Raw genomic sequence first — 27,646 nt, forward strand, 5'->3', positions numbered from 1 at the left:
GTCAAACTCAACGTGGTGCTGCTCAGCGTGTACTCCCCGTGAATGCGTATAGCAGCAAGTCAGTGGAAGGTCGAGATCAGTTAGGATTTTATTCCTTGGAATGTAGAAGATTGAGGGAGATTTGATAGAGGTATGCAAAATTATGAGGGTTATAGGTAGGGTAGATGCGAGCAGGCTTTCTCCATTAAGTCTGCATGGCACTACAACTAGAGGTTATTGGTTAAGGTGGAAAGTTTAATGGGAAACTTCGCTCGAAGAAGAAGCCTGTTGATCCTGGCTTTTACGCTGCGGTACCGTTTCCCGGATGGTAGCAGCTGGAACAGTTTGTGGTTGGGGTGATTCGGGACCCCAATGATCCTTCGGGCCCTTTTTTCACACCTCTCTTTGTAAATGTCCTGAATAGTAGGAAGTTCACCTCTGCAGATGTACCGGAGTCAACAGGTTCAGGGACAGCTTCTTCCACCAGGCCATCAGACTGATTAATTCATGCTGAAGGATGTATTTCTATATTATATAGACTGTCCCGTTGTACATATTACTTATAAATTTCAGGGTAAGTGTACGCGCACTGCATCGTCTCTCCTTTCCCGGTGTAGTGCTCGCTGCATGGTCCCTGTCTGGCTTGCTAGGCAGGAGGCCACTGCAAACGGCCTCTCCTACATTACTGCGTCCGTAGCAACAGCTTCTCGTCGGTTTCCACCAAGCTTGCTACGCATGGCGCGACCGAGTGGTATAACTGGATGGGTAGGCTGGGCCCGTTAGCCTAAGAGAAGGACAACTCTGACTCCAGACACGGGCAGGTGGGGCCCGTCAGCCTCGTCAGGCCATCCACTTCGGAGAAGGACACTCCGACTTAATTCCTACGACCGGAGGACCTCGCTGTCACCGTCCCAGCTTGCTATGCTATGGCAGATGAACCCCGGGTGTAAAGGGTGGGGTCAGTACCGCGTACACTGCACTCCACCTAAATAAAACATTGTGCAGGCCGAAGGACACGCTCACGTCTATGGTCATCCTCCCCCACCCCCCGCTGCGGCCGAGTCTGCATGTCCCGTGTTGGCCTCATCAGCCACCAGCGAGCCCGCAGCAGGTGTGGGCAGCCCCCTTCCTAAATCTTCGTTCGCGAAGCCAGGCCACGATGATGACGATAAATTGCACATTTAGGTGGAGACGTAACGTAAACATTTTTACTCCTCATGTATATGAAGGATGTAAGTAATAAATTCAATTCAAGAAGACGTGTCAAATTTCTTCAGTCTCCTGAAGAAGTAGAGGCATTGGTAATATCAGTGTAGCTGAAACTTCTCAGTCCCCTCGACCTCTGGCACTGAGTCTGGCTCCGTGACTCAGAAGGGAAGTTGGGGAGGGGTGAATAAGAGGTGAGCTATACAGATGGTGGATTCGTTGGTTGGGCGAACAGAAAGCAGTTCTGTGAACAAGAAAGAGATGGTATGTCACCTCCCGGGTGCTAGGGTCTGGGATATCTCAGATCGAGTCCTCAGAATTCCTAAGTGGGAGGCTGAGCAGACAAAGGTCCATGTCAGGAGAAATGAGGGGTGATGGGGTCCTGCAACGTGAGTTCAGGGAGTTAGGTGCTAAGGTGGACCTCCAGGGTTGTGATCTCAGGATTGCTACCAGTGCCACGTGCAAAAGGGGCCAGAAGTGGGAAGATCATACAGTTTAACACGTGGCCAAGGGGTTGGTGCTGGAGGAAGGACTTCAGATTTTTGGATCATTGTACTCTCTTTCATGGAAGGTGGGGCCTGAAAACAAGGGGCCATTCTCACTTTAATTGGAGGGGGACTAATATTCTAGCGGGAAGGTTTGCTAGTGTTGCATGGGGGTGGGCGGGAGATTTGCAGGGGGATGGGAACCACCAGAACAGAGGTTATCGAGAAAGATGTTGTTAATCCTACATACAAAGTCAGGGATCGAAACGTTGTGCGTGGTGGGACTAATGTTCAGAGCCTGGTATACTTCAGTGCAAGGAGTATTGTGGGGAGAGCAGATGAGGAAAGCATGGATCAGCACATGAAATTATGACATTGTAACCATTACTGAGACTTGGTTTCAGGAGGGGCAGGACTGGCAGCTCAGTGTTCCAGGGTTCCATTGTTTTAGACATGATACAGTGGGAGGGATTAAGGTGGCATTCCTAGTCAGGGAGAATGTCACGGCAGTGCTCAGTCAGGACAGACTGGAAAGCTCGTCTGGTGAGTCTTTATGGGTGGAACTGATAACAAGAAAGGTATGATCACATTAGTGGGACTATATTACAGACCACCCAACAGTCTGCAGGGTTTGAAGGAGCAAATCTGTAGCGAGATTGCAGACTGCTGAAAGAAATATAAAATTGTGATATAGGTGATTTTAATTGGGTCTCCCGTATTGTAAAAGGACTGGATGGGAAAGAATTTATTAAATGCGTACAGGAAAGTTTCCCTCAGTCCCAATGAGAGAGAGTTTGATACTAGATCTCCTATTAGAGAATGAGGCAGGGCAGGTGACATGTTTGTGTAGGGGAACACTTGCTAAAAGTATAGAACGCGCACTTTTTGAAATAATTTTTGTTTATTTAATATGGAAAGAATTTTTGTTTCATGGAAGAATCGAGAATATTCTTTTTGGTCAAGTGCCGATAATCTGTTGGAATTGGTATTATTGTCATATGTACTGTGATACAGTAAAGCATGCTTTGCATATTGTTCATACAGATTACTCAGTGTTTTTGAATAGAACAAGGTAAAACAGCGACGATGAAAAATAAAGTGTATCGGCTAGAGAGAAAGTGCAGTGTGGATGCATGATCAGATTGTGAGGTCAAGAGTCTTATTGAACTAGGGGGCCATTTAATGTCTTATAGCAGCAGGTTCGAAGCTGTCCTTGAGCCTGATGATGCGTATTTTCAGGCTTTGGTAAACCTGCAGAGAATGTGTTCAGGGTGAGTGGGATCTTTATGTTGCCTACTTTATTGATGCAGAGTCCATAGAGGCGAGGCTGGTCTCCATGATGTGTTGACCTGCGTCCACGTCCACGACTCTGCAGTTTCTTGTGGAGCAGCCATACGCAGTCATTATTCATCCAGGTAGAATGCTTGGTGCATCGGACGAGCCACGTTTTCTTCAGCCTCCCGAGGAAGTAGAGCTGCTGCGATTTGCTGTGTAATTGGACCAGGACAGGCTATTGCTGAGGTTCGCCTAGGAACTTGAAGCTCTCAACCTGAGCACCTGAAAACGGGAACAGGTGCCCCAACCCCCTTCCTGAAATCAGTGACCGGCTCTTTTCTTTCGCAGACATTAGGGTTGTTGTCATGAGATCACGTTACTAAGCTCCTGTTCGCCTTCCTGTACTTCGACTTATCATTATTTGAGATACGGCCCCCTATGATGGTATCGTCTGTACACTTGTAGATGGAGTTACAGTAAAATCTGGCCGCGTAGTCCTGTATGTACAGGGATTAGAGCGGGGAGCTGAGGGTGCAAACTTAAGGAGCACCAGTGTTTAGAATAATCATGGTGGAGATATTGCTGTCTACCCTTATTCATTCTGGTCTGTTGATGCACACCGTTAATATATACTCCTGCTGGGAGTCAGTGACCATCTCTGTGTGCACGGCGTTTGCTCTTTCTTGTGAACGCATAGACTCCCGGCTGCTCCAATTTTCTTCCCACGGCCCTGTGACGCTCAGGGTCCGGTGGTTAAGTACGTGTTGTCTGCGTGCGTTTGGGAATGATCAGTGTAAATCGAACAAGTGAGTACGGAAGTTGGAATCTGGAGCGGGTCAGGCAGCTTCTGTGGAGTGGACAGTCGGCAATGAGAGTCCAGACTCCATCTGGAAGGTTGATTAGATGGTCAGCACGGACTCGATAACTCGTCTCGCCTCTCTCTCTCTCTGATTCTAACCCGTCTAGCTCTGTCTTGAATCATAAAGTGCTGACGTTTTGGGCAGAGACCTTTCAGTAGAACCTTCGTGAGTCCGAATCAAGTGTCAGTCTTCATTCCCATTATGTTTCTGCCTTGAGTTCAGCTCCTCAGCGACGACCAGCGCCTCATTCCCCCCAACCTCCGCCCCCGTACGGGTCACCTTCGACCGTGGACTGCAGAGATAGAGAGTGTAGCTGGAACTAGAACCGATCGCCAGGACCCATTCAAATTAGCACCTCGCACCGGTTTTAGTGAAACGAGTTTATTCAAAAATTCAATGTCACTGCGAGGAGACGCAGTGGGAGGGTATGGTTAATTTTGAAGGCTCTTTGGGTTGGCTCGAGGCCAGGTGAGGGGGGGGGGCAACAATTCCTGGTTCAAAAGGAGGAGGTAGAAGTACAGCAAGGTGTGTCAGGTGGAAGACAGTAGTAACCCCGCCCCCCCAACCCATAGTCCCGGGAACAATCTGCAGACGTTCGCCCTTTGACACGAACACAACCGTGGAGCGAAGTTTAAAACGAAGTGGGGGGGGGGGGTAATTTTCACTGTGTAGTTGACCTCCTTTAATCTCGCGAAAGGTCCCGGGTGCTTCATGGGAGCTTAACCCGACGCCGGCAAGGGGACTTGAGACATGGGCTACAATTCACAACTACGACCTGGTCTCCCTCCTTTCCCGTTTACACGATGGTATAATATTGTGGGTGGGGAGGAGACATTTGTTGGGAAAATGTAGGATTGGTGTAAATGAATGGTAGGTCAATGGTCCTCTCTCCGCGCTGTAACTCCACCCATCAGCTGACCGGGACGGATACGGAAGACATGGGGTTGGTTTCAGTGGGGACGGACTGGTGGAGATCTGTAGAACGTGGTAAACGACGAGAAAGTGGGAAGCGTCGGAAGGGAAAGGGAGGAAATGACCAGTGGGGTTTGGAGGAGAGGGGGTGAAGAGAAACACCGGGGTCGGGAGGGAGGAAGCGGCGGGCTGGAACAAGGAGTGAAACGGCTGGAAGAAATTCAGCGGGTCGAGCAGCATCTGTGGAGAGTCGACGTTGGTTGAAAACCCCGAGAGGGAGCGGAAATTTCCATCGATTTCTCCAACTTCCGATCATTCTCCCCACTCTGGCCTCTCACCTTCCCCTGGTGGTCCTCCTCTTTCCCTTTCCCTGATGGTCCACTCTCCTCTCCTATAAGATTCCGTCTTCAATCCCTTACCTTTGCCACGCGCCTGGCTTCACCTATCACTCCGCCCACCTTCCCTTGAGGAAGGGTCTCGGCCCGAAACCTCCTTTCCGCCGACACTATCTCACCTGCTGAGTTCCTCCAGCATTTTGTGATTTGTCGCAGCATCTGCGGACTCTGGTGATTCGGGCCAACGTTTCAAGTCCAGATCCTGCATGTGGACCGGGTGCTGAGATTACAGAAGTGGGAGGAGGGAGCGTGCAGTGATCGGAGACTAAATGTTTTCAACCCAGACCGGGAGTATGGGGAGGTGAAACTCGCTGCCGGACGCCGCGGAGAGGAACAGGAAAGAGGACAACACAACTCTCCCTGGCTGTGGATCTCCGAGACACGCACACACAGGCAGCCCCCGTTCATGCTGTCCCTCCCACACACAAACGCCCAATGTCACACCTAACGACACACGAAGATACAGACCCCCCCACCCCCACGCAGCTGATGAACAGCAGAGACTGATACAGTTCGGCACCAGCGGAGTTGCCAATCAGCGTTGAACTGAACGTAGGGACTCCAGATCCGGAATATTCCCTCGGGGTTCACTCCCGAAGTCTACCTACCCCACGAGTACAAGGCGGCGGAGGTTTGAGATCAGAGATCTCCTTCCGATGAGCCCCATCTGCCCGAAGCGACCGGCTTAAAGGCGCCAGTAACCCGCCTTTGCCCCTTCAGCCCTTCTGCCGGGTTTAGTAGCTCAGGAGCCTGGTGGTGAGAGGCTGTTTCAGACGCACGCCATTGCGAGCTCATGCCCGTTAACCTCGGCTGTAACTTCCAAGGAACACTCAGAAACATTCGTTCTCTCTCCGTCTCTCACACACACACTCAGGTTCGGGTCACACTCACCCCGCAATCAGACACACACCAAGGCAGCCCCCACCCTCCCACACACGTGCACAGACGCACACACTCAGCCCCACACCGACTCACACGCAAACACAACGTTTCACACGCACAGACTGCGCAGTGATCCAGGGACTGTCTCTCTCCCCGTGGGGCGCACCTCCACCCTGGGGTGAGATGAGGTCGTCAGTTTAACGATCCTTGGGTGTTCCCTCCCTCCGCTGGGACCCGACGGATTTCCCAGACTTGGCGCCGGATCAGGGACAGGGTCACGGGGATCTGGAGTAATGTCTGGGGAGGGGTGGTCTTGGGAATGGGGGTTGTAACTGCCTCTGCAGAGCGGGGATAAATGTGGAATTCCGTGCTGCTAATGTGAAAACTCAGATCGGCAGACTACTGATTGAAGTTTGTTCGCTGAACCCTGTCGGATAGAATAAGAAGGGGCGGTTAGGACTGTGGCCGGGATTCTCCCATAACAGTTGGACTTTGCTCGCTGGGTTACAGGACGGGACCACCTTTAGGAACCCGGTCACACCCTTCCCCCGTAATCTCTGGGAGAGAGGAGTAACGCACAATCCGCAACCCCTCCTCTACAGAACTCCTCACCCTAATCTATCTTTCTTTCCTAAAGCTAGCGCGTAAAATATAATTAAAACGTGTGTGGGGGAAGGGAACCTAACTCCAACATTTTCATGTATTTCCCACTTTCATTATGCGCGGACACACCCCTGTCGAAAGAATAAAAAAAGGACGAGCATGAGGGAGGATCTGCCCACGCTGACTTCGGGCGGAGCAAACGACCCCTTCACGGGGTTCGTGCTCCCTCCAATTCCCCCGCAAGGGTGGGGGGGGGGTAACAAGGAAGCATGTCTGCAGATATCCACCTCTCCCCGTCTGTCACCCACCCACAGACACAAACACAATCTTCCTTCGCGTGGAACAACCGGAGGGAGTCAGGGCAAACTCCGGGCGACACGGAGGCGTAGCGATCAGCGATATCGAGTTACAGCGGCTGCCATCTGTAAGGAGTTTGTACGTCCCCCCCGTGGCCCCGCGGGTTCCCTCGGTTTCAAATACGCGCGTTTAGCATGAGTACATTGCGGGCCACGTTGGTACGGGGAGCCCCCCACCTCTGCATATCTCACTCTCCGTTCTGAACATGTGACAATTAAAGCTAGTATTGCGGCGACCCACTTACTGCGCAGGCTCACAAATAGCCAGGGCGGGGGGAGACTTTGGTCCAACACCTCTGACGTCATTTCCGGCCGGAGAGGGAGGGCGCGAAGTCTGAATAAACTAGTCTCGAAACGACTTACCGACTGCGTGTCGTTATTTCAGCGCTGTGTGTAGCACATCTTTCATACTTTGGTAGTAATCAAGGCAACATTTGGTCAACACTGACTTAAACTGCTAAGTCTTTTGGCTTTCTTTTCGGGTAATTATAATTATCACTGCGAATCTGGGGCACCGGGCGCTCTGGTTGTCGGGGAGCCGGGGTAATGGGGACAGTGGACACCAGGGTGCTGAGAATCCGGACAGGTTGTAAAACCGACGAGGTTCCCCTGTCTGTCACCGCTTGTTTTTGCATGATTTAGCCACAGGGTGAGGGCTCCAACGATACCCCGAACACGGGTCTTCTCTCCCAACTGCCAGTCTCCGAAGCAAAGGAGACCCGCCTCCACTGACGGATAGTTCGGGGCAAGAGGGGCCGGTTAACAGTCCTTGAATGGGCGAGGGGATCTTCCTCCCCCCCCCCCCACCGGGATCTGCATCTTTGGTCTGGTCACGGAGCAGAAACCGTTCCTGTCCCCAGTCCCCACACAGCCGAACGGGCTCCCACGCCGACTAGGGGGAGCGGGGTGGGCTTGATGGGGTGGTGGGGGAAGGGGTCTCATTGCCTGCCAGCACTCCCACCCTGAAAGCCCGGAGTGTTACTTGGCAAGTTCAAAGTCTCCGAGAACGGCCCCGGCTTCTCGCAAATAATCTTTGGACGGGATGCGGCCAGTTTGGAATATTTGGGTGCCTTCTGAGGTCAGTGTTGTTCCCCCACCTCCATCAACCTCACCCAACTTCCCCTCTCCGCCCCGCTCGGGGGTGGGGGGTGAGGAGGAGTGTGGAGTGTGATCCAGGGGAGGGGTCGGCTACTGAGGTAGAGGCTTGGACAATGGCTTTTTTGGAAACATACAATTCTCTTGAGGTAGAAGTCTTTGGAAAGGCTGTTCATACGCGTAATTGCGACAGAGCAAATGGGAGGCCAGTTAAAGCAGCTGGTTAAAGCTGACTTGAACTGGGCTCCGGGCGCGGTGTCGGTCCTTTGGTTCGAAGTGAGGGCGGAGGCGTCGGTCCCTCTCTCTGGTCTGGTCAGGTTCTTTGCTCGAGGTGAACCGGGCTCCCTTGGTCCCCCTTCTGAAAGAGAGTGACAAGCTGTCTTCAGAGCAAGGCTGAAGAGGGTAACCCCCACCCCACCCAACCATCCGCCTCCGATAGGACCCCGGCACCCGGCCTCGGACACTCACCAGCTCTGTCAGCTCCAGTGCCCGGTCCTCTTTCCCCTCAGGCTCCAGGTTGCCATTCTGCCCGTCTAGGGCTGTGCTGTGCCGTGACTGGGATACCGACCAGCTCTCTTTGAAGCCACGACAATCAAACAGCCTGTGTTTGTGGGGGAGGGGAGTGAGAGAGATATCAGACACCCGTGGAAAACCAGCCGGGCAGGTGTAGAGCTGTCCTTTCGGCCCACCGGCTCTGTGCTAACTATGATTCCACATTAAACCAACCCCTCTGTCTGTACCTGGTTTATACGCAGTGGCCCGTTATTAGGTAGAGTAGTGGAGCCAGTGGTCTGCCGATCCAGCAAGGTCATTCAGAGAAGCTCTTCTGTACATCTCTGTTGTAACATGAGGTTATTTGAGTTACTGTCGCCTTCCTGTCAGCTTGAACCAGTCTGGCCATTCCCCTCTGGCTTCTCATTAACGAGGCGTTTTCAACCACAGAACTGCCACTCACTGGATTTTTAAAGTGTTTTTCACACCATTCTCGGTAAACTCTGGAGACTGTCGTGCATGAAAATCCAGATCAGCAGTTTCCGAGATACTCAAACCGCCCCATCTGGCACTGACAGTCAAAGTCACTGAGCTCTGAACAACAACAACTGAACCTCGTGACCATGTCTGCATGTTTTAACGCAATGGATTGCTGCCACATGATTGGCTGACTGGATGTCCTTCAAGGGGGTGAACCTTCACGAGGCAGCAGGGCCTGATGTTGTACCTGGCAGGGCTCTGAAAACCTGTGCCAACCAACTGGCGGGAGTGTTCAAAGACATTCTCAATCTCTCACTGCTGCAGTCAGAAGTTCCCACCTGGTTCAAAAGGACCACGAGGTTAATTCCTGGGATGTCTGGACTGTCTTACGCAGAGAGGTTAGAGAGACTGGGCTTGTACACGCTGGAATTAAGGAGATTGAGAGGGGATCTGATTGAAACATATAAGATTATTAAGGGATTGGACAAGATAGAGGCAGGAAATATGTTCCAGATGCTGGGAGAGTCCAGTACCAGACAGCATGGTTTGAGAATAAGGGGTAGGTCATTTAGGACAGAGTTAAAGAAAAACTTCTTCCACCAGAGAGTTGTGGGGGTCTGGAGTGCACTGCCTCAGAAGGTAGTGGAGGCCAATTCTCTGGATGCTTTCAAGAAGGAGCTAGATAGGTATCTTATGGATAAGGGAATAAAGGGATATGGGGACAAGGCAGGAACCGGGTATTGATAGTAGTTGATCAGCCATGATCTCAAAATGGCGGTGCAGGCTCGAAGGGCCGAAGGGTCTACTTCTGCACCTATTGTCTATTGTCTTTTGACAACAATCATTCCAGTGCCTAGAAGAGTGGGGTGAGCTGGCTAAACGACTATCATCCCAGGAGCACTCACATCGACGGTGATGAAATGCTTTGAGAGGTTGAGCAGGGCTAGAATCAACTCCTGTCTCAGGAAGGACCTGGTCCTTGACTTCCTAACTGGAAGACCATGATCTGTGTGGATTGGAAATACCATCTCCACCTCACCGACAACTAACACTGGCGCTCCGGGGAAATGCGTGCTTAGCCCACTGCTCTACTCTCTCTGCACCCATGACTCAAACAGCATCTATAAATCACTGCAGGCAGAATTTCAGATGGAGACGAGAGGGTGTACAGGAGCGAGATATACCAGCTAGTTGAGTGGTGTGACAGAGACAGCAGATTTGTATTCAGCGTCTGCAAGACCAAAGAACAGATGGTGGACTTCAGGAAGGGTAAGACCAGGGAACACACACCAGTCCTCATAGAGGGATCGGAAGTGGCGAGAGTGAGCAGCTTCAAGTTCCTGGGTGTCAGCATCTCTGAGGATCTAACCTGGTCCCAGCATATCGATGCAGCGATAAAGAAGGCAAGACAGTGGCTATATTTCATAAGGAGTTTGAGGAGATTTGGTTTGTCAACTAAAACACTCAAAAACTTCTACCAATGTACTGTGGAGAGCACTTTGACACCCCCTCCATGTGCACATTGAAGAGACTTGTAAATGTCCCTAATGTCTCTGCCTCTCCCACCACCCCTGGCAGGGCATCCCACACACCCACCACTCTCTGTGTAAAATTAACTACCTTTGGCATTCCACTATACTTCCTCCAGTCAACTTAAAATTACGTTCTCCTGTATCAGCCATTCCACTCTGGGGAAAGGATGCTGGCTTTTCACCCAGTCTACGCCCCAAGTCACCTCTCATCCTCCTTCGCTCCAAAGAGACAAGCCCTCACTCAGTCAATGGAAACATTGAATGTATGGAAAGGACCAAGTGACTGCTCTGACAGGCCTTACACCCCATCTAGTTCATTCTGAATCTGGAGCATAGCCTCCCATCCAAACTTCTCTTCAATGTTGAAATTGACCCCACATCTACCACTTCCTCCGTCAGCTTGTTCCACACTCTCTGAGTGAAGAACTTTGCCCTCCCCATTTCACAATGAGACTTTGTTTCTCTCTGGGGGAAGGGTGGGTGGGGTAGTAAGGGAGGGGAGGGTGTGGGTGGGTTGCTAGAGGAAGAGAGGCTAGGAAGGGGTATGTTTGTTTGGAGGGAGAGGAGATGAGGAGAAGAGGGGGAGGGAAGGGGTGGGGAGAGGGAAGAGAGGTGGTTGGTGGGGACGAGGTGAGAGAGAGGGAAGGGTGGGTGGGGGAGAGGGAAGAGAGGTGGTTGGTGGGGACGAGGTGAGAGAGAGGGAAGGGTGGGTGGGGGAGAGGGAAGAGAGGTGGTTGGTGGGGACGAGGTGAGAGAGAGGGAAGGGTGGGTGGGGGAGAGGGAAGAGAGGTGGTTGGTGGGGACAAGGTGAGAGAGAGGGAAGGGTGGGTGGGGGAGAGGGAAAGAGGTGGTTGGTGGGGACGAGGTGAGAGAGAGGGAAGGGTGGGTGGGGGAGAGGGAAGAGAGGTGGTTGGTGGGGACAAGGTGAGAGAGAGGGAAGGGTGGGTGGGGGAGAGGGAAAGAGGTGGTTGGTGGGGACGAGGTGAGAGAGAGGGAAGGGTGGGTGGGGGAGAGGGAAGAGAGGTGGTTGATGGGGAGAGATCGGAATGGGTGGATCCACCACCGAGAAGGAATGGCAGTCTCAGTCCCCTCTGTTCCCTACCTCCTCCGGTATCCCAGCAAAAGGAACAGGATGCAGAAGATGATGCAGGCGATCCCAATGTGAATTCCAACCACAATCCCACTCAGTGAGGCTTCCTGGGGCTTCCGGCAGTCACAGCCGGGGTCCGACGGTGCTACGAGGAACAAGACAGTGCGCAGTTACGTTGAGTTTAACGTCTGGTGCACAGGTACAGTGAGGTACAGGTAGAGTGTCAAACCTACACACACACACAATACGCAGAGCATGAACTACAGATAAACGCAGCGATGAAAAGACACAATGGAAGTCAAATTCATGGTGGTGTAAGAGATCGTGGAGTGATTCCGCAGGAAATCAGGTCTTTGAGCCCAACATTCTGACCAAGATTCCCGTCTAAGCTGGTCCCATATGCCCATGTTTGACCCGTAACTCTCAAAACCCTTCCTGTCTATGTACCTGTCCAAGTACTGGACCTTTTAAATGTTGTTAATGTACCTGACTCAAACACATCCCCTGGCTCGTCCATATACTAACAGATAACTTTGCCCATCACGTTCCTATTAAATTTCTCTCCTCTCAGAATAACGTGTTCAGTCGCCGCATCAAGGGAAGGATGTGGGAGGTTTAGAAAGGGTGCAGAGATTCACCAGAAAGCTACTTGAATTGGAGAGCAAGGAAAAGTGAGCGAAGGATTTTCTCTTTGGAGAGGAGGAGGATGACAGGTGACTCAGTAGAGGTGTACAAGACGATATGAGGCACAGATCGAGTGGACAGCCAGACCCGGAGATTTAAGAAACTCTTAGATAGGCACAATGACGACAGAAACATGGAGAACAATGTGGGAGGGAAGGGTTAGATTGATCTTGTGCAAGTTAAAAGGCTAGTACAACATTCTGGGCTGAAGGGCCTGTACTGTTCCGTAATATATTTATTTTATGTTCTCTTATTATACTGGTGCCCTCTATTTCTTGATTCCCTAGCCCTGGGATGAAAACTGTGTGTGTTCAGCCTATCTTTGCCCCCCCATGACCTCAAACGAATCATTTCTCAGTCGCCTACCCTCTGTCTAAACAGTCCCATCCTGCTCAACCTCTCCCTGTTCCAGACCCAGCAGCGTCCTCATAATTCTCCTCCGTGCCCCTTCCATCCTATTGGCACCTTCCTATGACGGTGACCAAAACTCAACACAATATTCCAAATGCAGCCCCCCCAAAACCTTGTACAATTATAATATCTAAACTCCATATTCAATGCCATGAATGAGGAGGGCCAGTGTACCAAACATCTTTACTGACCTGTCTACCTGCGATGCCACTGTCAGGGACCCCTGTGCTTATACCACACTCCCCGAGGCCCTGGCTGTTCTCTGTGAACCTCCTACACTAATCTACCTCCCCAAAATGCAACACCTCACACTTATCTGAATTAAACTGCATTTGCCATCCTTTGGCCCACTTACCCAACTTGATCAAAGTTCCTCTGTAAATCTTGATAACCAGATAACCAACTTCACTGTGAACAAACACAGACACGTGCATACACACACACATACGTAAATACACGTGATCACACATACACACACACGCACAGAGTATCTGGACCTGCCTGGATTCTCCGGGCTCTCCCTGAGGGATACAAAACGGATGGTACTGTTGCCACTGCCATGCTGGTTAAACGCCTGCATTTTGATCTCGTACAAGGTCGAGGGTTCTGAAAACACAGAGCAAGGGGGAATCAGCGCACAGCACATGGGCAGAGCTGCTTTCAGTTCATCGGGTGACCCTTGAGACCAAGCACTGGGCTGTGTGGGACAGACATTGCCGATATAGTTTTTGGACACAGTGATCCACTCACCCGATCAGCTGGGGGCACAAAGGCTCCACAGCTGCTGGGTTTGAGCTCATTGTAAGGGGAACACCAAATTAGCTTCTTGCAGCAGCAACACAGAACTCAAGTTAACAGAATTTATACAGAAGCAATAGAGGTTAAACGTAACAACATAATTGCAAACTGAAGTATGGTTTTCCGAGTGGGTTGAAGACCTGATGCTAGTGGGAGAAAGGTGCTGTTCAGCCTTGAGGTGTGAGTCTTTGGGCTCCTGTTTCTCCCGCGTGGGGACAGCATCGAGAAGACACCATGACCTGGTTGCTGTGGGTCTTTGTTGTTGCCTTCCTGACTCTTGGCCTCTGGCAGGTGTTCCGCAATGGCGGGGGGAGCTGTGCCCAGGGTGGAACATGCCATCACAAAGAAAGCACCTCTGCTTCTTCAGAAGTTTGCACAGATTCAGCATGTCAGCTAGAACTCTGACAAACTTGTGTAGGGGCCCAGCAGACAATATCCCGACTGGTTGCATCATGCTCTGGAATGGAATCACCAACGTCCAGGAACTGAAAAGGCCACAGGAAATGCTGGATACAGCCCTCCCCACAATTCAGCACATCTGCAAGGAGAGCTGACACAAGAGACCCTCACCACTAGGCTCTCTTCTCGCTACTACCATAGGGCAGGAGGTACCGTCCCACACCACCAGGTTCACCCCTCAACCATCAGGCTCCTGAACTTCACTCACCTCAAATCTGAACTGAATCCACAACCTACAGACGCACTGTCAGGTTCTCTACAACTTAGTTATTTCGAATTTGTGCAGTTTGTCTTCTTTTGCACATCGGTTGTTTGTCAGTCTGGGTGTGTGTGTGTGTTTGTTTTTAATTGATCTTAGTGTCGTTCCTTACCTCTACCGTGAGCACCCGCAAGACAATGAATCTCAAGGTGACATATACGTACTTTGGTAATAAACTTACTGACAACGCTGAGACACACCGCTCTTTGTAGCTGCTTGCTATCCCGCACATGGGGGTCTCGATGGTACAACATAATGCTATCCATAAAGACTTTTCAGAGCCTTTGAATCTCCTCAAACCTCGAAGGAAGTGGAGCCGCTGGTTTGCCGTCTTTGCGGTTGCACCCGAAACAGAACCTCCGAGACATTGACGCTCTGGATCCCAAAGCCGCTCACCCTCCCCATCACCCTCTCTGAAACCCGGGAACACTTCCAAAGAGACAAACGTCATTCGTTGAAGCCTGGGACTCTGATCTGAAGCATGAGCCCCTTCCCTCCCCACCTGACCTGCTGAGTGTTGTGGCTCCCAAATCCTGGCTGCCCTCTGAGTTCAATCTCTCGCACCCTAAACCCCCAACACCCGAGACTGCAGGGTGTGCGTCCTTGCCGCCCAAGGTGCCCACAGGGCGTGCCAGGCCAGTCCTTGTTGGGAGGAATCTGCAAAGAGACACCCTTAGCACTGGTACTCACCCAGGTGGGGGAAGATGTAGGTGGTGGCTGAGCTGGGAAGCAGGACGGGTCCCTGCACCCGGGGGCTTGGCAGCTGCCGGTGGAAGAGCTTGTAGCCCTGGACTAGCCCGGGCCGGTGGGGAGGCTCCCAAAATACCTGCACGGCCGTGGAGTTCAACACCTGGGCGAAGAACATCACATCTGGAACTGGAAGGACGGTTCAGTCACAAACGTGGGCGCCAGGACTGGAGGAGGGTACCCACCGTGCACACCGGGGTTCGCCAACGTCGGGAGGCAAATGCGCACACTGGGGTGGGGGCGGTGAACACACACACAGACACACACCGGAAGCCCAGAGGGAGACAAGCACGCACACCAGGGGTCTGGAATGCACACACCGAAGATCTGAGGGAACACACATGCACCACGGTGACATTGAGTGGGATACGGAGCAACTGTCTGAGGTATAACGGTCCTTGTGCATGTCCTCCTGCGGGAGGGACGGTGAGGAGGGAGCGCCGCACTGTTGGTCTGGTCCTCGTGTTGGTGACCGAAGGGTATGGCTCCGCACTGACTGCCCCTCTCTCCTCCCCGCTCCGCGGACGGCGGTTCCTCACCTTCGCCCCCCGTGATGGCGGTGACGAGCTGGGAGCGGTCGCTGGCCCCCACGGGGGAGTAGGCCTGCACATACATGGAGTACTTGGTGCTGGGCCGCAGGTTGGTGAAGACGTGCTCCAACGTCGTCTTACTGACTGCTTCCTGCAGTTCCTTCCCAGCCTCCTCTGTAGAGCCGCCACAGGGTCAGTAATTCCCCACCCTCCCCACCTCCCCTCCCTCCTTCCCACCTCTCATTTCCCACTCCCTTCTCCCCCCACCCCTTTCTTCCCCTCCCTCCTCCCCTCCCATTCCCTCATCCCCTTTCCCAACTACCCCTCCCTCTTTCCCCTCATCTATCAATTGCCCTCCCTCCTCCTTCTCAACCCTACCCTCTCCTCCCCAGCCTTCCTAACCTTCCCTGCTCCTCCCCAACACCTCCCTCTCCCCCGCGCTCCCCTTTGCCCCTCCTCCTCACCCCGACCCCACCCACCTGCAGCGGGCCGGATGTGGAGGACGTAGCCGATGATCTCCTCGGTGACCGAGTGCGAGGGCTCCCGCCAGGAGAGGCGGATGGCGGTGGAGGAGAGGGCCTCGGCACGGGGCTCCGCCGGGGGCGCGGGCAGCTGCTGGGACAGGGTGACTGCCAGCCGGGCGCTGGCCTGGTTGGTGCCCGCGCTGTTCTGGGCCACACACTGGTAGATGGCCTCGTCCGACGCCCTCACACGGTTTATGATCAGGGTGCTGAGGGTGAAACAGTGCGGGGGGGGGGGGTGGGTGGTCACGGAAACAGCCCCACTGCCCTCCTACCACCACCCTACACCCTCTCCCACGCTGAGCACTGCGCACATTAGGTAGGGAGAGGGGGCGAGGAAGAAATGCGAGGGAGGGGCAGTAGGGTGGGAGGGCAGAGCAGGGAGACCTCACTGAGGGAAAGCAGAGGTGAGGAATGAGGGAGGGGGAGGCAGGCTGACAAGGAGTGAGAGCGGGAGGGTGGGGCCACGGAGTGAGGGAGAGAGATGGGGAAGGGGGAGAGAAGGTATGGAGATGAAGGGGGATAGAGATGAGGGGAGGGAGGCAGGAAGCAAAGAGTGATGGTAGAGGTGGGGTGGAGTGATGAAAAGTGGAGCAGGAGTGAGTGAGGAAGGGACAAGTGGGCAAATAGGAAGGGTGGGAGCGGGGCAAGGAGTGAGGGAGGAGCAAGAAGGAGGGAGGGGTGGGGAGTGAGAGCGGGATGGTGGGAGGAAGGGGTGAGAATTGAGTGGGAGAAGGAGAGGAATGATAGCGGGTGAAGGCGGGGGGGGGGAGATGGGGAGAGGCCGCGGGACCTCTCGCCGTGGATACCTGTTGCCGTGGGTCAGGTTGATGTTGCCGCTAGGAGTCGAGAGCTCACGACCGTTCTTCAGCCAGACGAGGTGAGGTTCCGGGACCCCCTGCGCCACGCAGGTGAAGACAGCCGTACTGCCTGCCCGCTTCCTCATCGACTGCGGCCACTGCACAAACTCGGGGGGAGCTGCGGAGGCAGTGGAGAGGACAGGCTCAACCTCCGGCACAGGGAGCGTAGGGGTCCTTGCGCCAGGGCAAGATCTCATCGCCCATCGTCTGCCTTCTGAGGAGGCAGAAGACGCTGGACTCCGCACACCCATACTCGCACAAGATGTACAGTAGAGTCAGCATTCTGACAAGCTGAGATGCAAACTGCACTGCGGCGGATAGGAGGGCTCTACAACGGGTGGTCAAAACTGCCCGACGCATCACCGGCACCAGCCTACACAGATACAGAAGAGTGCCGGTAACTTCATGAAAGATGCCACCCAGCCTGCTCATGGGACTGCTTTTCCCGCTCCCACCGGGGAAGAGACAGCACTACCACCAGACTCAAACACAGTTACTTTCCCCAAGCTGTAACCCGGCAACCCACCCTGAACAACCACCTTTTTATCTCTTCCTGCCCGAGTCACCTTATTGCAGATACTCTTGTGCCACTTTATAGACATTGAATAGATCTTTGCTTTTTATTTTATTCACCTTTTACACCTTTGAAATGGAAATAACGAAGCAATCTTGATTCTAACAAGATCCCCCGAGAAACTGGAACCGTGGGAGCGGGGAACGCGCTTCCGGGGCTGCGATGGGATCCATTCAGGATGGTAGAGGGGTGGGTCCCCTGGGCTGTGGGGTGCGGGTCGGGTTTGAGCAGTTCTGTCGGAGTAGATGGCCATAGAATAGCCATCGAGCGCCGGCGGTGGAGGGAGGGAGGGAGGGAGGGTTTAGTTGATGGGCGCGGCGGTGCGTTGGGTTCACACGCAAGACTTGGCTGGTCAGGCAGCATCTATGGAGGGGAATAAACAGTCGGCCCGTCATCAGGACTGGAAATGCGACACATCACCCACTGTCGGGGTCATCTACTAGATTCGGTGCGACCCCTTTTACATCGGCAAGCACCACAAAAGGCAGAACATGTCTGTCCATGGCCTCCTCTACCGCCTCGCTCGCTGTGGCCATAAACACTGCGGGGGAGCCTGGGTAACCTCCAACCTGACGACATGAACGTCGGTTTCTCCAGCTTCGAGAAATGTCTCCCCCCTCCATTCTCCTCAGCAGCCTCTGATAATCCTTTTTCCCTTCCTCCCACGGTCACTGGACGGAAACCCGCTCCCTCAGCGAAACCAGGACGTCCGCGCCGATGGAAACTGCCAGCGGCACCCGGCCTGCTGGAGGAGCTCAGGGAGCCGAGCAGCGTCCGCGGACAGGAGGAGCGGGGCTGAGTCCAGTTCCGGGCGGGGCCGTGAGTGGGGAGGGGAGACGGCCGCTTCGTAGAAGAAGATCTTATGGTGACGGGAGAAGGCAGGAGAGTGGAGTTGAGAGGAACAATAAATCAGCCCTGATGGAATGGCGGAGAAGATTCGATGGGCCAAATGCCCTAATTCTGCTCCGTTGACTTATGGTCTTGGGTGAGATACGTCCACCCCCCTCCCCCCATTGGCGGGCCGAGGAGACACTGGTCGAATCAGGCAGGGGAGGGGAGGTGCTGTCATCCCTGAGCCCGGTACACACTTGGCGGGTGGGTTAGGTGGTCCGCTGTTCCATTCCGCAGACCAGGCCACGGGCAGGGACCTGCGGTTCGGGCTGAGTCCGCATTTCCCATGTAATCGGGGCTCCATTCACAGGGCTGATTAATTACCTGCTACTGCTCTCTGCACCGCCCCCCCCCCACCGAGCAAAGCCTGGGGAGGGGGGAGGGTCCCCGCCACGGACTCTGTCTGGCTGCCCATTGTCCATGAAAGGGCGGAGACAGTGACCCGTCTCAGGGACTGTGCTTTAGACACGGTCCGCTGAACGCTGTGTCCGTCCGCCGGCTCTGCGTGAGAACTGTTTAGACTTTTCACCCCTCTCTTCGGAACGGGTCAGTGAGAGTCGATCTGTCTACGGTGCGCGCCGTGTGTGTGGGCGGGGTGGGGGCGGGATTGTCAGCATTCACGCCCCGTGTCCTAAGCATTTGCAACCTACATACACGTACCGTATGTCATAATATTATACAGCTCAGAAACAAATCCTCAGGCCCATCTAATTCCCGTCTAAGCCGGTCTCATTCGGTCCGTATCCCTGTCCAAGTGCCGTTTAAATATCGTTGTACCTGTTTCAACCACTTCCCTCGGCAGCTCGTACCACACACAAACCACCCTCCGGGTGAACAAGTTGCCCCTAGGGTTCCGATTGAATCGCTCCCCCCCCCAGCTGAAACCCGTGCTCTCTAGTAACCCTGGAGGAAGGATTTCTACCCCCCATGGTTTTATACACCTCCGCAAATCGCCCCCCAGTTTCCCGCGCTCCAGTGAATAACGTCCCGACGTGTCCAAACTCTCTCAGTCCCGGCAACATCCCGGTGAATCTCCAGCTTAACGGCATCTTTCCCACAGCAGGGTGACCAGAGCTGACCAGAATTCTCCAAACGCGGCCTCGCCAATGCCTTTCACATAACGCCCGGGCATCAGGAGCACCAGAAAATCTGCAGATGCTGGAAATCCAAAGCAGAGCAACTCCGGAGGAACTCAGCAGGCCTGGCAGCATCCCTGTCCGAGAGTAACAGTCGACATTCGGGCCGGGGCCCCACATCAGGACCCCTCCCCCCACCCCACCACCTTCTTTTCTGTCCTGATGAAGGGTCTCGGCCCAAAACGTCGACTGTTCACTCTTTTCCATAGATGCTGCCTGGCCTGCTGAGCTCGTCCAGCACTTTGTGTGCGTTGCTCTGCACTCTGTGCCCTGATTGATGAAGGCCAGCACGTCGACTGCCTTCTCCGCCACCCTCTCTACCTGCGACACCACTTTCAGGGCATCCGTCAGGGACAGGAGGACGTGACGGCGGCTGAGACCGGAACAGGGGGCATCGTTTCACACCTTCCCCTTGACCAACGGGTGCAGGGGATCCTGTTCCTGGTGTGGGGACTGCAAGGAGGATGTGTAAACTGTTTGTGAACCCATGGGTGTGGGGAATGAGAGGCAGTTAGTGCTGAGGAATCAGGGTGCCCTGCAGAACGACTCGGACAGATTGGGAGATTAGGCAAAGAAGTGGAAAGAGGAGCATTGTATTGGGAAGTGCATGGTCGTGCACTTTGGTAGAAGGAATAAAGGCATAGACAATTTTCTATATGGGGAGCAAATTCAGGAATCTGAGGTGTGAGGATTCCCGAAAGGTTGTCTTCCAGGCTGAGCCGCTGCTGAGGAAGGCCCGTGCAATGTTAGCGTTCATTGCAAGAGGACGAGAATATCAGAGCAGTGATGTGATGCTGAGGCTTCTGTCAGACCTCACTTGGAGTATGGTGAGCAGGTCTGGACCATGCATAAGAAAGGATGTATTGCATTGGAGGGGGGGGGGGGAGACTTGGCTGACTGAAATAACTAACTCTGCTCCTATGTCTTATGGTCTTGTACCTGGAACAACTTTCTTAAAGGCTTCCAGTCCCACTAAATTTCCCCACGCAGTCCCCCTCTACTGATGCTACTTTTTCCACAATGGTCAACCCCATCAGTTGATAGGGTTGTTAGGAATGCAAATAGTGCTGGCCTTCACTAGTCGTGGGGGGGGGGGGAAGAGCCGCGAGGTTCAACCACTCTTGGAGTATTGTATTCACTTCTGGTCATCTCATCATAGGTTGGACATGGAAGCTTTAGAGAGAGTGCAGAGGAGGTTTGCCAGGGTGTAGCCTGGATTGGAGAGCATGTCTTATGAGGAAGGTAAGGCTTTTCTCTATTGAAGGATGAGAGGTGACTAGATTGACGTGTACAAGATAATAAGAGACATAGACATAGTGGGGAGCCGCTCTTCGCAGGGCAGAAATAGCTAATATCAGGGTGGATAATTTTAAGGTAATTGGATGCAATGTCAGAACTGTGTTTTTATCACAGAGAGCGCTGGGTGTGTGGGATGCAATGTCAGAACTGTGTTTTTATCACAGAGAGCGCTGGGTGTGTGGGATGCAATGTCAGAACTGTGTTTTTATCACAGAGAGCGCTGGGTGTGTGGGATGCAATGTCAGAACTGTGTTTTTATCACAGAGAGCGCTGGGTGTGTGGGATGCAATGTCAGAACTGTGTTTTTATCACAGAGAGCGCTGGGTGTGTGGGATGCAATGTCAGAACTGTGTTTTTATCACAGAGAGCGCTGGGTGTGTGGGATGCAATGTCAGAACTGTGTTTTTATCACAGAGAGCGCTGGGTGTGTGGGATGCAATGTCAGAACTGTGTTTTTATCACAGAGAGCGCTGGGTGTGTGGGATGCAATGTCAGAGGTGTGTTTTTATCACAGAGAGCGCTGGGTGTGTGGGATGCAATGTCAGAACTGTGTTTTTATCACAGAGAGCGCTGGTTGTGTGGGATGCAATGTCAGAACTGTGTTTTTATCACAGAGAGCGCTGGGTGTGTGGGATGCAATGTCAGAACTGTGTTTTTATCACAGAGAGCGCTGGGTGTGTGGGATGCAATGTCAGAACTGTGTTTTTATCACAGAGAGCGCTGGGTGTGTGGGATACAATGTCAGAACTGTGTTTTTATCACAGAGAGCGCTGGGTGTGTGGGATACAATGTCAGAACTGTGTTTTTATCACAGAGAGCGCTGGGTGTGTGGGATGCAATGTCAGAACTGTGTTTTTATCACAGAGAGCGCTGGGTGTGTGGGATGCAATGTCAGAACTGTGTTTTTATCACAGAGAGCGCTGGGTGTGTGGGATGCAATGTCAGAACTGTGTTTTTATCACAGAGAGCGCTGGGTGTGTGGGATGCAATGTCAGAACTGTGTTTTTATCACAGAGAGCGCTGGGTGTGTGGGATGCAATGTCAGAACTGTGTTTTTATCACAGAGAGCGCTGGGTGTGTGGGATGCAATGTCAGAACTGTGTTTTTATCACAGAGAGCGCTGGGTGTGTGGGATACAATGTCAGAACTGTGTTTTTATCACAGAGAGCGCTGGGTGTGTGGGATGCAATGTCAGAGGTGTGTTTTTATCACAGAGAGTGCTGGGTGTGTGGCAGGCAATGTCAGAGGTGTGTTTTTATCACAGAGAGTGCTGGGTGTGTGGGATGCAATGTCAGAGGTGTGTTTTTATCACAGAGAGTGCTGGGTGTGTGGGATGCAATGTCAGAGGTGTGTTTTTATCACAGAGAGTGCTGGGTGTGTGGGATGCAATGTCAGAGGTGTGTTTTTATCACAGAGAGTGCTGGGTGTGTGGGATGCAATGTCAGAACTGTGTTTTTATCACAGAGAGCGCTGGGTGTGTGGGATGCAATGTCAGAGGTGTGTTTTTATCACAGAGAGCGCTGGGTGAGTGGGATGCAATGTCAGAGGTGGTGGTAGAGGCAGATATGTTAGGGACATTTAAGAGATTCTTAGGTAGGCCCATGGATAGAGGGAAAATGGAAGGCAATGTGCGAGGGGAAGGGTTAGATTCATCTTAGAATAGGTTAAAAGATCGGCACAGCATACTGGGCTGAAGGATCTTTACTGGGATGTAGAGTTCTGTGTTCTAAACTTTTTGTAATATCCTTGAAGTTCATTGAAAGCAGCGTACAGGTAGACAGGGTGGCAACAAAGGTGTTTGGCACATTGGCCCTCATCAGGCAGGGCACTGGGTACAGGAGCATGGATGTTGTGTTGCAATTGTTTACAATCAGTGGCCACTTTATTGGGTATGCATGCTCGTTAATGCAAACTCCTAATCAGCCAATCATGTGACAGCGCCTCGATGCGTAAAAGCATGCAGATATGGTCAAGAGATTCAGACCATACATCAGGATGGGGAAGAAATGTGATCTAAGTGGCTCTGACCATGGAGTGATAGTTGGTGCCAGATGGGGTGGCTTGAGTATCTCAGAAACTGCTGATCTCCTGGGATTTTCACACATAATGTTCTCCGGAGTTTACAGAGAATGGTGCGGGAAGCTAACAAACGCCCAGCGAGCAGAAAGCTTTGGAATACCTGTGCACCGTTTTGGTCACCCTCTTGTGGGAAAGATGTGGTTAAGCCAGACAGAGTGCTCAGAGGTCACAGTGACAGTAGCATAGTGGTTGGTGTAACACTATTACAGCCCCAGTGTGACGTTATTACCCAAACAACCATGCGTTACAACAGTGGTGTGCAGGAGAGCATCTCTGAATGCACAGCACGTCAAACCTTCAAGTGGATGGGCTACAGCAGCAGAAGACCACAAACATACACTCAGTGGCCACTTTATTAGGTATGGGAGGTAACTCATAAAGTGGCCATTGAGTGTTTAAGCCCTTTGCTGATGTTGTTTGCCATCTTTCTCTCTCAATCAACCTTCTCCCTCCTCATTACTTCTCTTTGTAGCAGGTAAAGGTCCCCAATCCCTTGCCATGTTTTTGAATCTGAGGACAGCATGTTATTTTCCTTGACCTTTGCTAACTGCAGATTGTTCACCTTTCTCCTGGGATCCCTCCTTCTAATTGGGAATGCCCTCTGTTATAAAATGACTATTTATTACTTCCTGCTGCTCATAGCGCCTTTGTATATCCTCGACGATTTTATTCCTTCAAGTAATCCGTCTTATTTAGGTTGGGGCATTAGTTCTGGACCTGAGTGCTTGCCCTCAAACTCCACCTGGAACACTGCCATGTTGTGATCACTGTTCCCCAGGGAATCATTAAGCACAATGTCTTATAACAATCCTAGCTCTCTACATGTGACCAAGTCCAAATCAGTTTGTTCCCTGGGTAGGTTCTGTAACACAGACAGCTCTAAACCATGGTAAAAATTCCTCACACAATGGCCACCTTATTAGGTACACCTGTTTGTTAATGAAAATATCTAATCAGCCAATCATGTGGCAGAAACACAATGGGAAAAATAAAGCACAGAGACATGGTCAAGAGGTTCAGTTGTTCAGACCAAATGTCAGAATGGGGAAGAAATGTGTTGCTGATTGTGGAATGATTGTTGGTGCCAGACAGGGTGGTTTGAGTATCTCAGAAACTGCTTTTCTGGGATTTTTACACACAACAGTCTCCAGAGCAGGGATTTCCAAACTTTTTTATGCCATGGAGCCTTACCATCAATCAAGGAGTACGTGGACCCCAGGTTGGGAACCCTGCCCTGGGTTTACAAACAAAAACATCCAGTTTAGTGGGTGAAAATGCCTGGTTAATGAGAGAGATCAGAGGAGAATGGCCAGACTGGTACAAGCTGACAGGAAAGCAACAGTAACTCAAATAACCATGTGTTACAACAGTGGTGTGCGAAGAGCATCTTTGAATGCACAACACATTGAACCTTGAACTGGTTGGGCTACAGCAGCAGAAGACCATGAACATACCTCCTGTACCTAATAAAGTGGCCATTCAGGGTAAACACTGATAACAATTGAAGTTGCCTTTCTGTCATTTAGATTTCACATTTATGCTTTGTTCTATGAAGAACAATTTACTAACCCTAACGCATATGCCTTTGGTAAAGAAGGCGCACGACATTCTCTTCATCAGTTAGGACACAGAGTGGAAGAGTCACATTTCTACTGTATAAAGCTTTGGTAAGGCAGCACTTGGAGGATTGTTCTGGCTGCTCCATTATTGGCTTTGTAGAGGGTGAAGATGAGGTTCACCAAGATGCTGCCAGGATTAGAGAGCGTGAGCTACAAGAGTTTGTTTAAACTCGGGTGGCTTTTCTCTGTAGTGTCAGATGCTGAGATTTATCAGAGCCACGGACAGGCTAGACTGCCAGAGTTTTTTCCCCAGGGTAGAAATGCCAAGCACTGGAGAATGTGAGTTTAAGCCAAGAGAGAGAAAGTTTCCAGGAGAGGTGTGGGGCAATTTATTTTTTACACAGAGTGGTGGGTGCTAAGGTGGTAGAAGCAGATACAACAGTGGCATTGGAGTGGTCAGCATGGTAGCTTAACACTTCACAACACCAGTAATGGTGTTCAATTCCCAGTGCTGTCTGTAAGGAGCTTGTGCGTTACCCCGTGACCACGTGAGTTTCCTCCGGGTGCTCCGTTTTCCTCCCACATTTCAAAGAGGTTAAGGTTAGTAAGTTATGGGCATGTTACCAAGAGGACCACAATTTTGTTGTGGTTTGGAGGTTTGTGTGCCTCAGTGATCTGGAGTGCTATGATGGCTGGACTTTATACTTTGGGTCCAGGTGGGGTCACCCATGGCAAAAAGGTCAAAGGGACTGAGAGTGGTCCACATTCTGGAGCTCAGGTCAGAGTTAACAACCCTGACCGGTAAAAACTAAATTGTTATGGAAACAGCAATGAAGCATCCTTCGACATCTGAGTGTGACGGTATTCCACAGTGAAAACTGAGAGGAAGCTATCGATGTGATGAAGGAAGTCCTGAACACCGCCAGAGATGGAGGACCTCCATTGCTGTCCTAAATGTCAGTGGCATGACAGGCAGTAAGAAAGTAAGATATTTCAAAATGCAAACACGAGGAAATCTGCAGAGGCTGGAAATTCAAGCAACACACACAAAATGCCGGTGGAACGCAGCAGGCCAGGCAGCGTCTACAGGAAGAAGCACAGTCGACGTTTCGGGCCGAGATGTTGACTGTGCTTCTTCCTACAGAAAGTAAGATATGTTCGCATCAGAAGAATGGCAACACTTGCGAGTAGCTCCCAGCACATTCTCAGTACAAATGATACATTCCACTCCATGTTTCAATGTATATGTCGCATATACAGCTAATCTTTCATCATTTAGTCCAGCAAGGAATGGAAGAATATAGATCACGAGGGAGCAGAAGTGACCCTTTTGTCTTTTGTGACCCTCTCAGCCCCATTCTCCTGTCTTCCCCCCTGTAACCTTTCACACCCCGACTAATCAAGAACCTATGAACCTCCGCTATAAACATGCCCAATGACTTGACCTCCACAGCCGTCTGTGGCAATGATTCCCACAGATTCACCACCCTTTCCACTAAAGAAATTCCTCCTCGTCTCTGTTCTAAATGGACGTCCTTCTACTCTGAGGCTGCGCCCTCTGGTCCTCGACTCCCCCCTCCCCCCGCTGTTTCCTAGACACTTCGATACTTGATAGGTTTCAGTGAGACACCCCGCCCCCCATTCTTCTGAATGTAGGTATAGGCAAAACCATCAAATGTCTCTCATAAGTTAACTCTATCCTTCCCAGGACCATTCTTGTGAACCCCTCCGGACCCTCTCCAACACCAGCACACTCTTTTGTAGATAAGGGGCCCAGAACAGCTCACAGTATTCCAAGAGCAGTCTCACTCATGCCCCAGCATTACATCCTTTTAGCAGTGTCCAGGGAAGGTACACTGAAAAGGAGGGAGTTGGAGTAAATGGGTCTTTTCTTCTGGGCTGGGTGAACCAAAGTACCCGGAGGGTCTGTCCTTGGGCCTTGGTTACTTATGACTTATCTCAAGGAGCTGGATGTGCGGCCATTGTGGGCACGTGTGGGTTGTTAATGTAAATGACACGTTTTATCGTACATGTGATAAATAGAGCCAATTCTAAATCTACTACAGGGAGAACGTAATGAGGCTGGAGGGGACAGACTCCAGAGGATGTTGCCTGGGATGGAATGTTTCAGTTAGCAGGAGAGACCAGAGAGGCGAGTCCTGCTCCCCCTTGGGGTGGACGAGGTTTAGAATGAAGGTGATTGAAGGTTAAAATAATGAGAGTTCAGACAGGAGGAACCCTTTCCCCAGATCAGAGGTAGAAAACTGTAGGGAAAACAGATTTAGGGGAAGGGGATGTCTGAGGAGAAATTTCTTCACCCAGAGAGCGATGAGTAGCTGGAATATATTGATGGAGGGAGTGGTGGAGACAGGATCATCCATAGCACTTAAGACATGTCTGGATGAGCACTCAAATCCCCCCAGGTGTAGGAGGACCAAATGCTGGGAATGGCATTGGAACGGAAAGGTGGCCACTTGTCAGTACAGACGGATTGGGTCGAATGGCCTGTGTCTGTGCTTGATGATGCTCTGACTCTAAATATATTACATCTACCATGTCACCTTTAACGATCCCCCTGGAAGCTGTTTCAAAATCAAATTCAGATTCATTTATTTATCACCCGCGCATCGGAACATGCAGTGAAGTGTGTCCTTTGCATCAATAACAAGTGTAGCCAGACATTCCAGCACCAAAACAGGCAACAACAAGTGCCTGACCCACTCTCTCTCCCAGACAAAGGATTAATACGGACAGGTGCTCACAACTGAGGGGGCGAATGGCCCATACCTCTGCCTTATGACTCTACGCACTGTATATCTACCATGCCACCATTTGAGATTCTTGTATGCCGACAGGTCAACATAGAAGATTTGGGATGAATGGCCTTCTCCCCTGCTGTATGGAAAGAACTCCAGGTTGGGAATATCTGGAACATGGCATCTGTCAGAGGTGAATCCTCCAGCAATCGCACTTCCCCCAACCTCTGGTTACTTGACCTTCAGCGATCGATGTATGGGGATGGGAGGGAACACTGACGCCCTGCCATCTCTCACTGTCTAATGGACACCAGCGCCTAGGAGAGACCGTGTGCATCGGTCTCTGACCGGGTCTATCTCCACCTGTGTCAGGACCCTGGGTGACTTTGGGTCGTGGGTTTGGCTGGGTCTAGGACACACAGCGCCCGCCCCCAAACCCTG

General features: G+C 51.9%; 1 protein-coding gene and 1 long non-coding RNA gene across 2 annotated transcripts in view; one reads left to right on the forward strand and one right to left on the reverse strand.

The window, feature by feature from the left end:
* Positions 1-4,218: 4,218 nt before the first annotated feature.
* The window catches only part of si:ch211-57n23.4 (immunoglobulin superfamily DCC subclass member 3), a 35,251-nt gene continuing 11,823 nt past the window's right edge, over positions 4,219-27,646 (reverse strand). Inside the window, exons 7-14 of the mRNA XM_059981154.1 lie at positions 16,861-17,029; positions 16,010-16,260; positions 15,540-15,704; positions 14,944-15,129; positions 13,239-13,343; positions 11,655-11,787; positions 8,517-8,649; positions 4,219-8,406 (exon numbers count right to left, since the gene is read on the reverse strand). Coding sequence (XP_059837137.1) covers positions 8,362-8,406; positions 8,517-8,649; positions 11,655-11,787; positions 13,239-13,343; positions 14,944-15,129; positions 15,540-15,704; positions 16,010-16,260; positions 16,861-17,029 — 1,187 coding nt within the window. The 3' untranslated portion in view covers positions 4,219-8,361. The remainder of the gene's footprint in view (positions 8,407-8,516; positions 8,650-11,654; positions 11,788-13,238; positions 13,344-14,943; positions 15,130-15,539; positions 15,705-16,009; positions 16,261-16,860; positions 17,030-27,646) is intronic.
* Positions 17,608-27,613, forward strand: LOC132399576 (uncharacterized). The gene is made up of 3 exons (XR_009514022.1): positions 17,608-18,922; positions 20,672-20,754; positions 27,305-27,613. It is a non-coding gene; the product is annotated as an uncharacterized LOC132399576 (long non-coding RNA).

Source organism: Hypanus sabinus, chromosome 9, assembly GCF_030144855.1.
Source record: "Hypanus sabinus isolate sHypSab1 chromosome 9, sHypSab1.hap1, whole genome shotgun sequence".
Taxonomy (NCBI): Eukaryota; Metazoa; Chordata; class Chondrichthyes; order Myliobatiformes; family Dasyatidae; genus Hypanus; species Hypanus sabinus.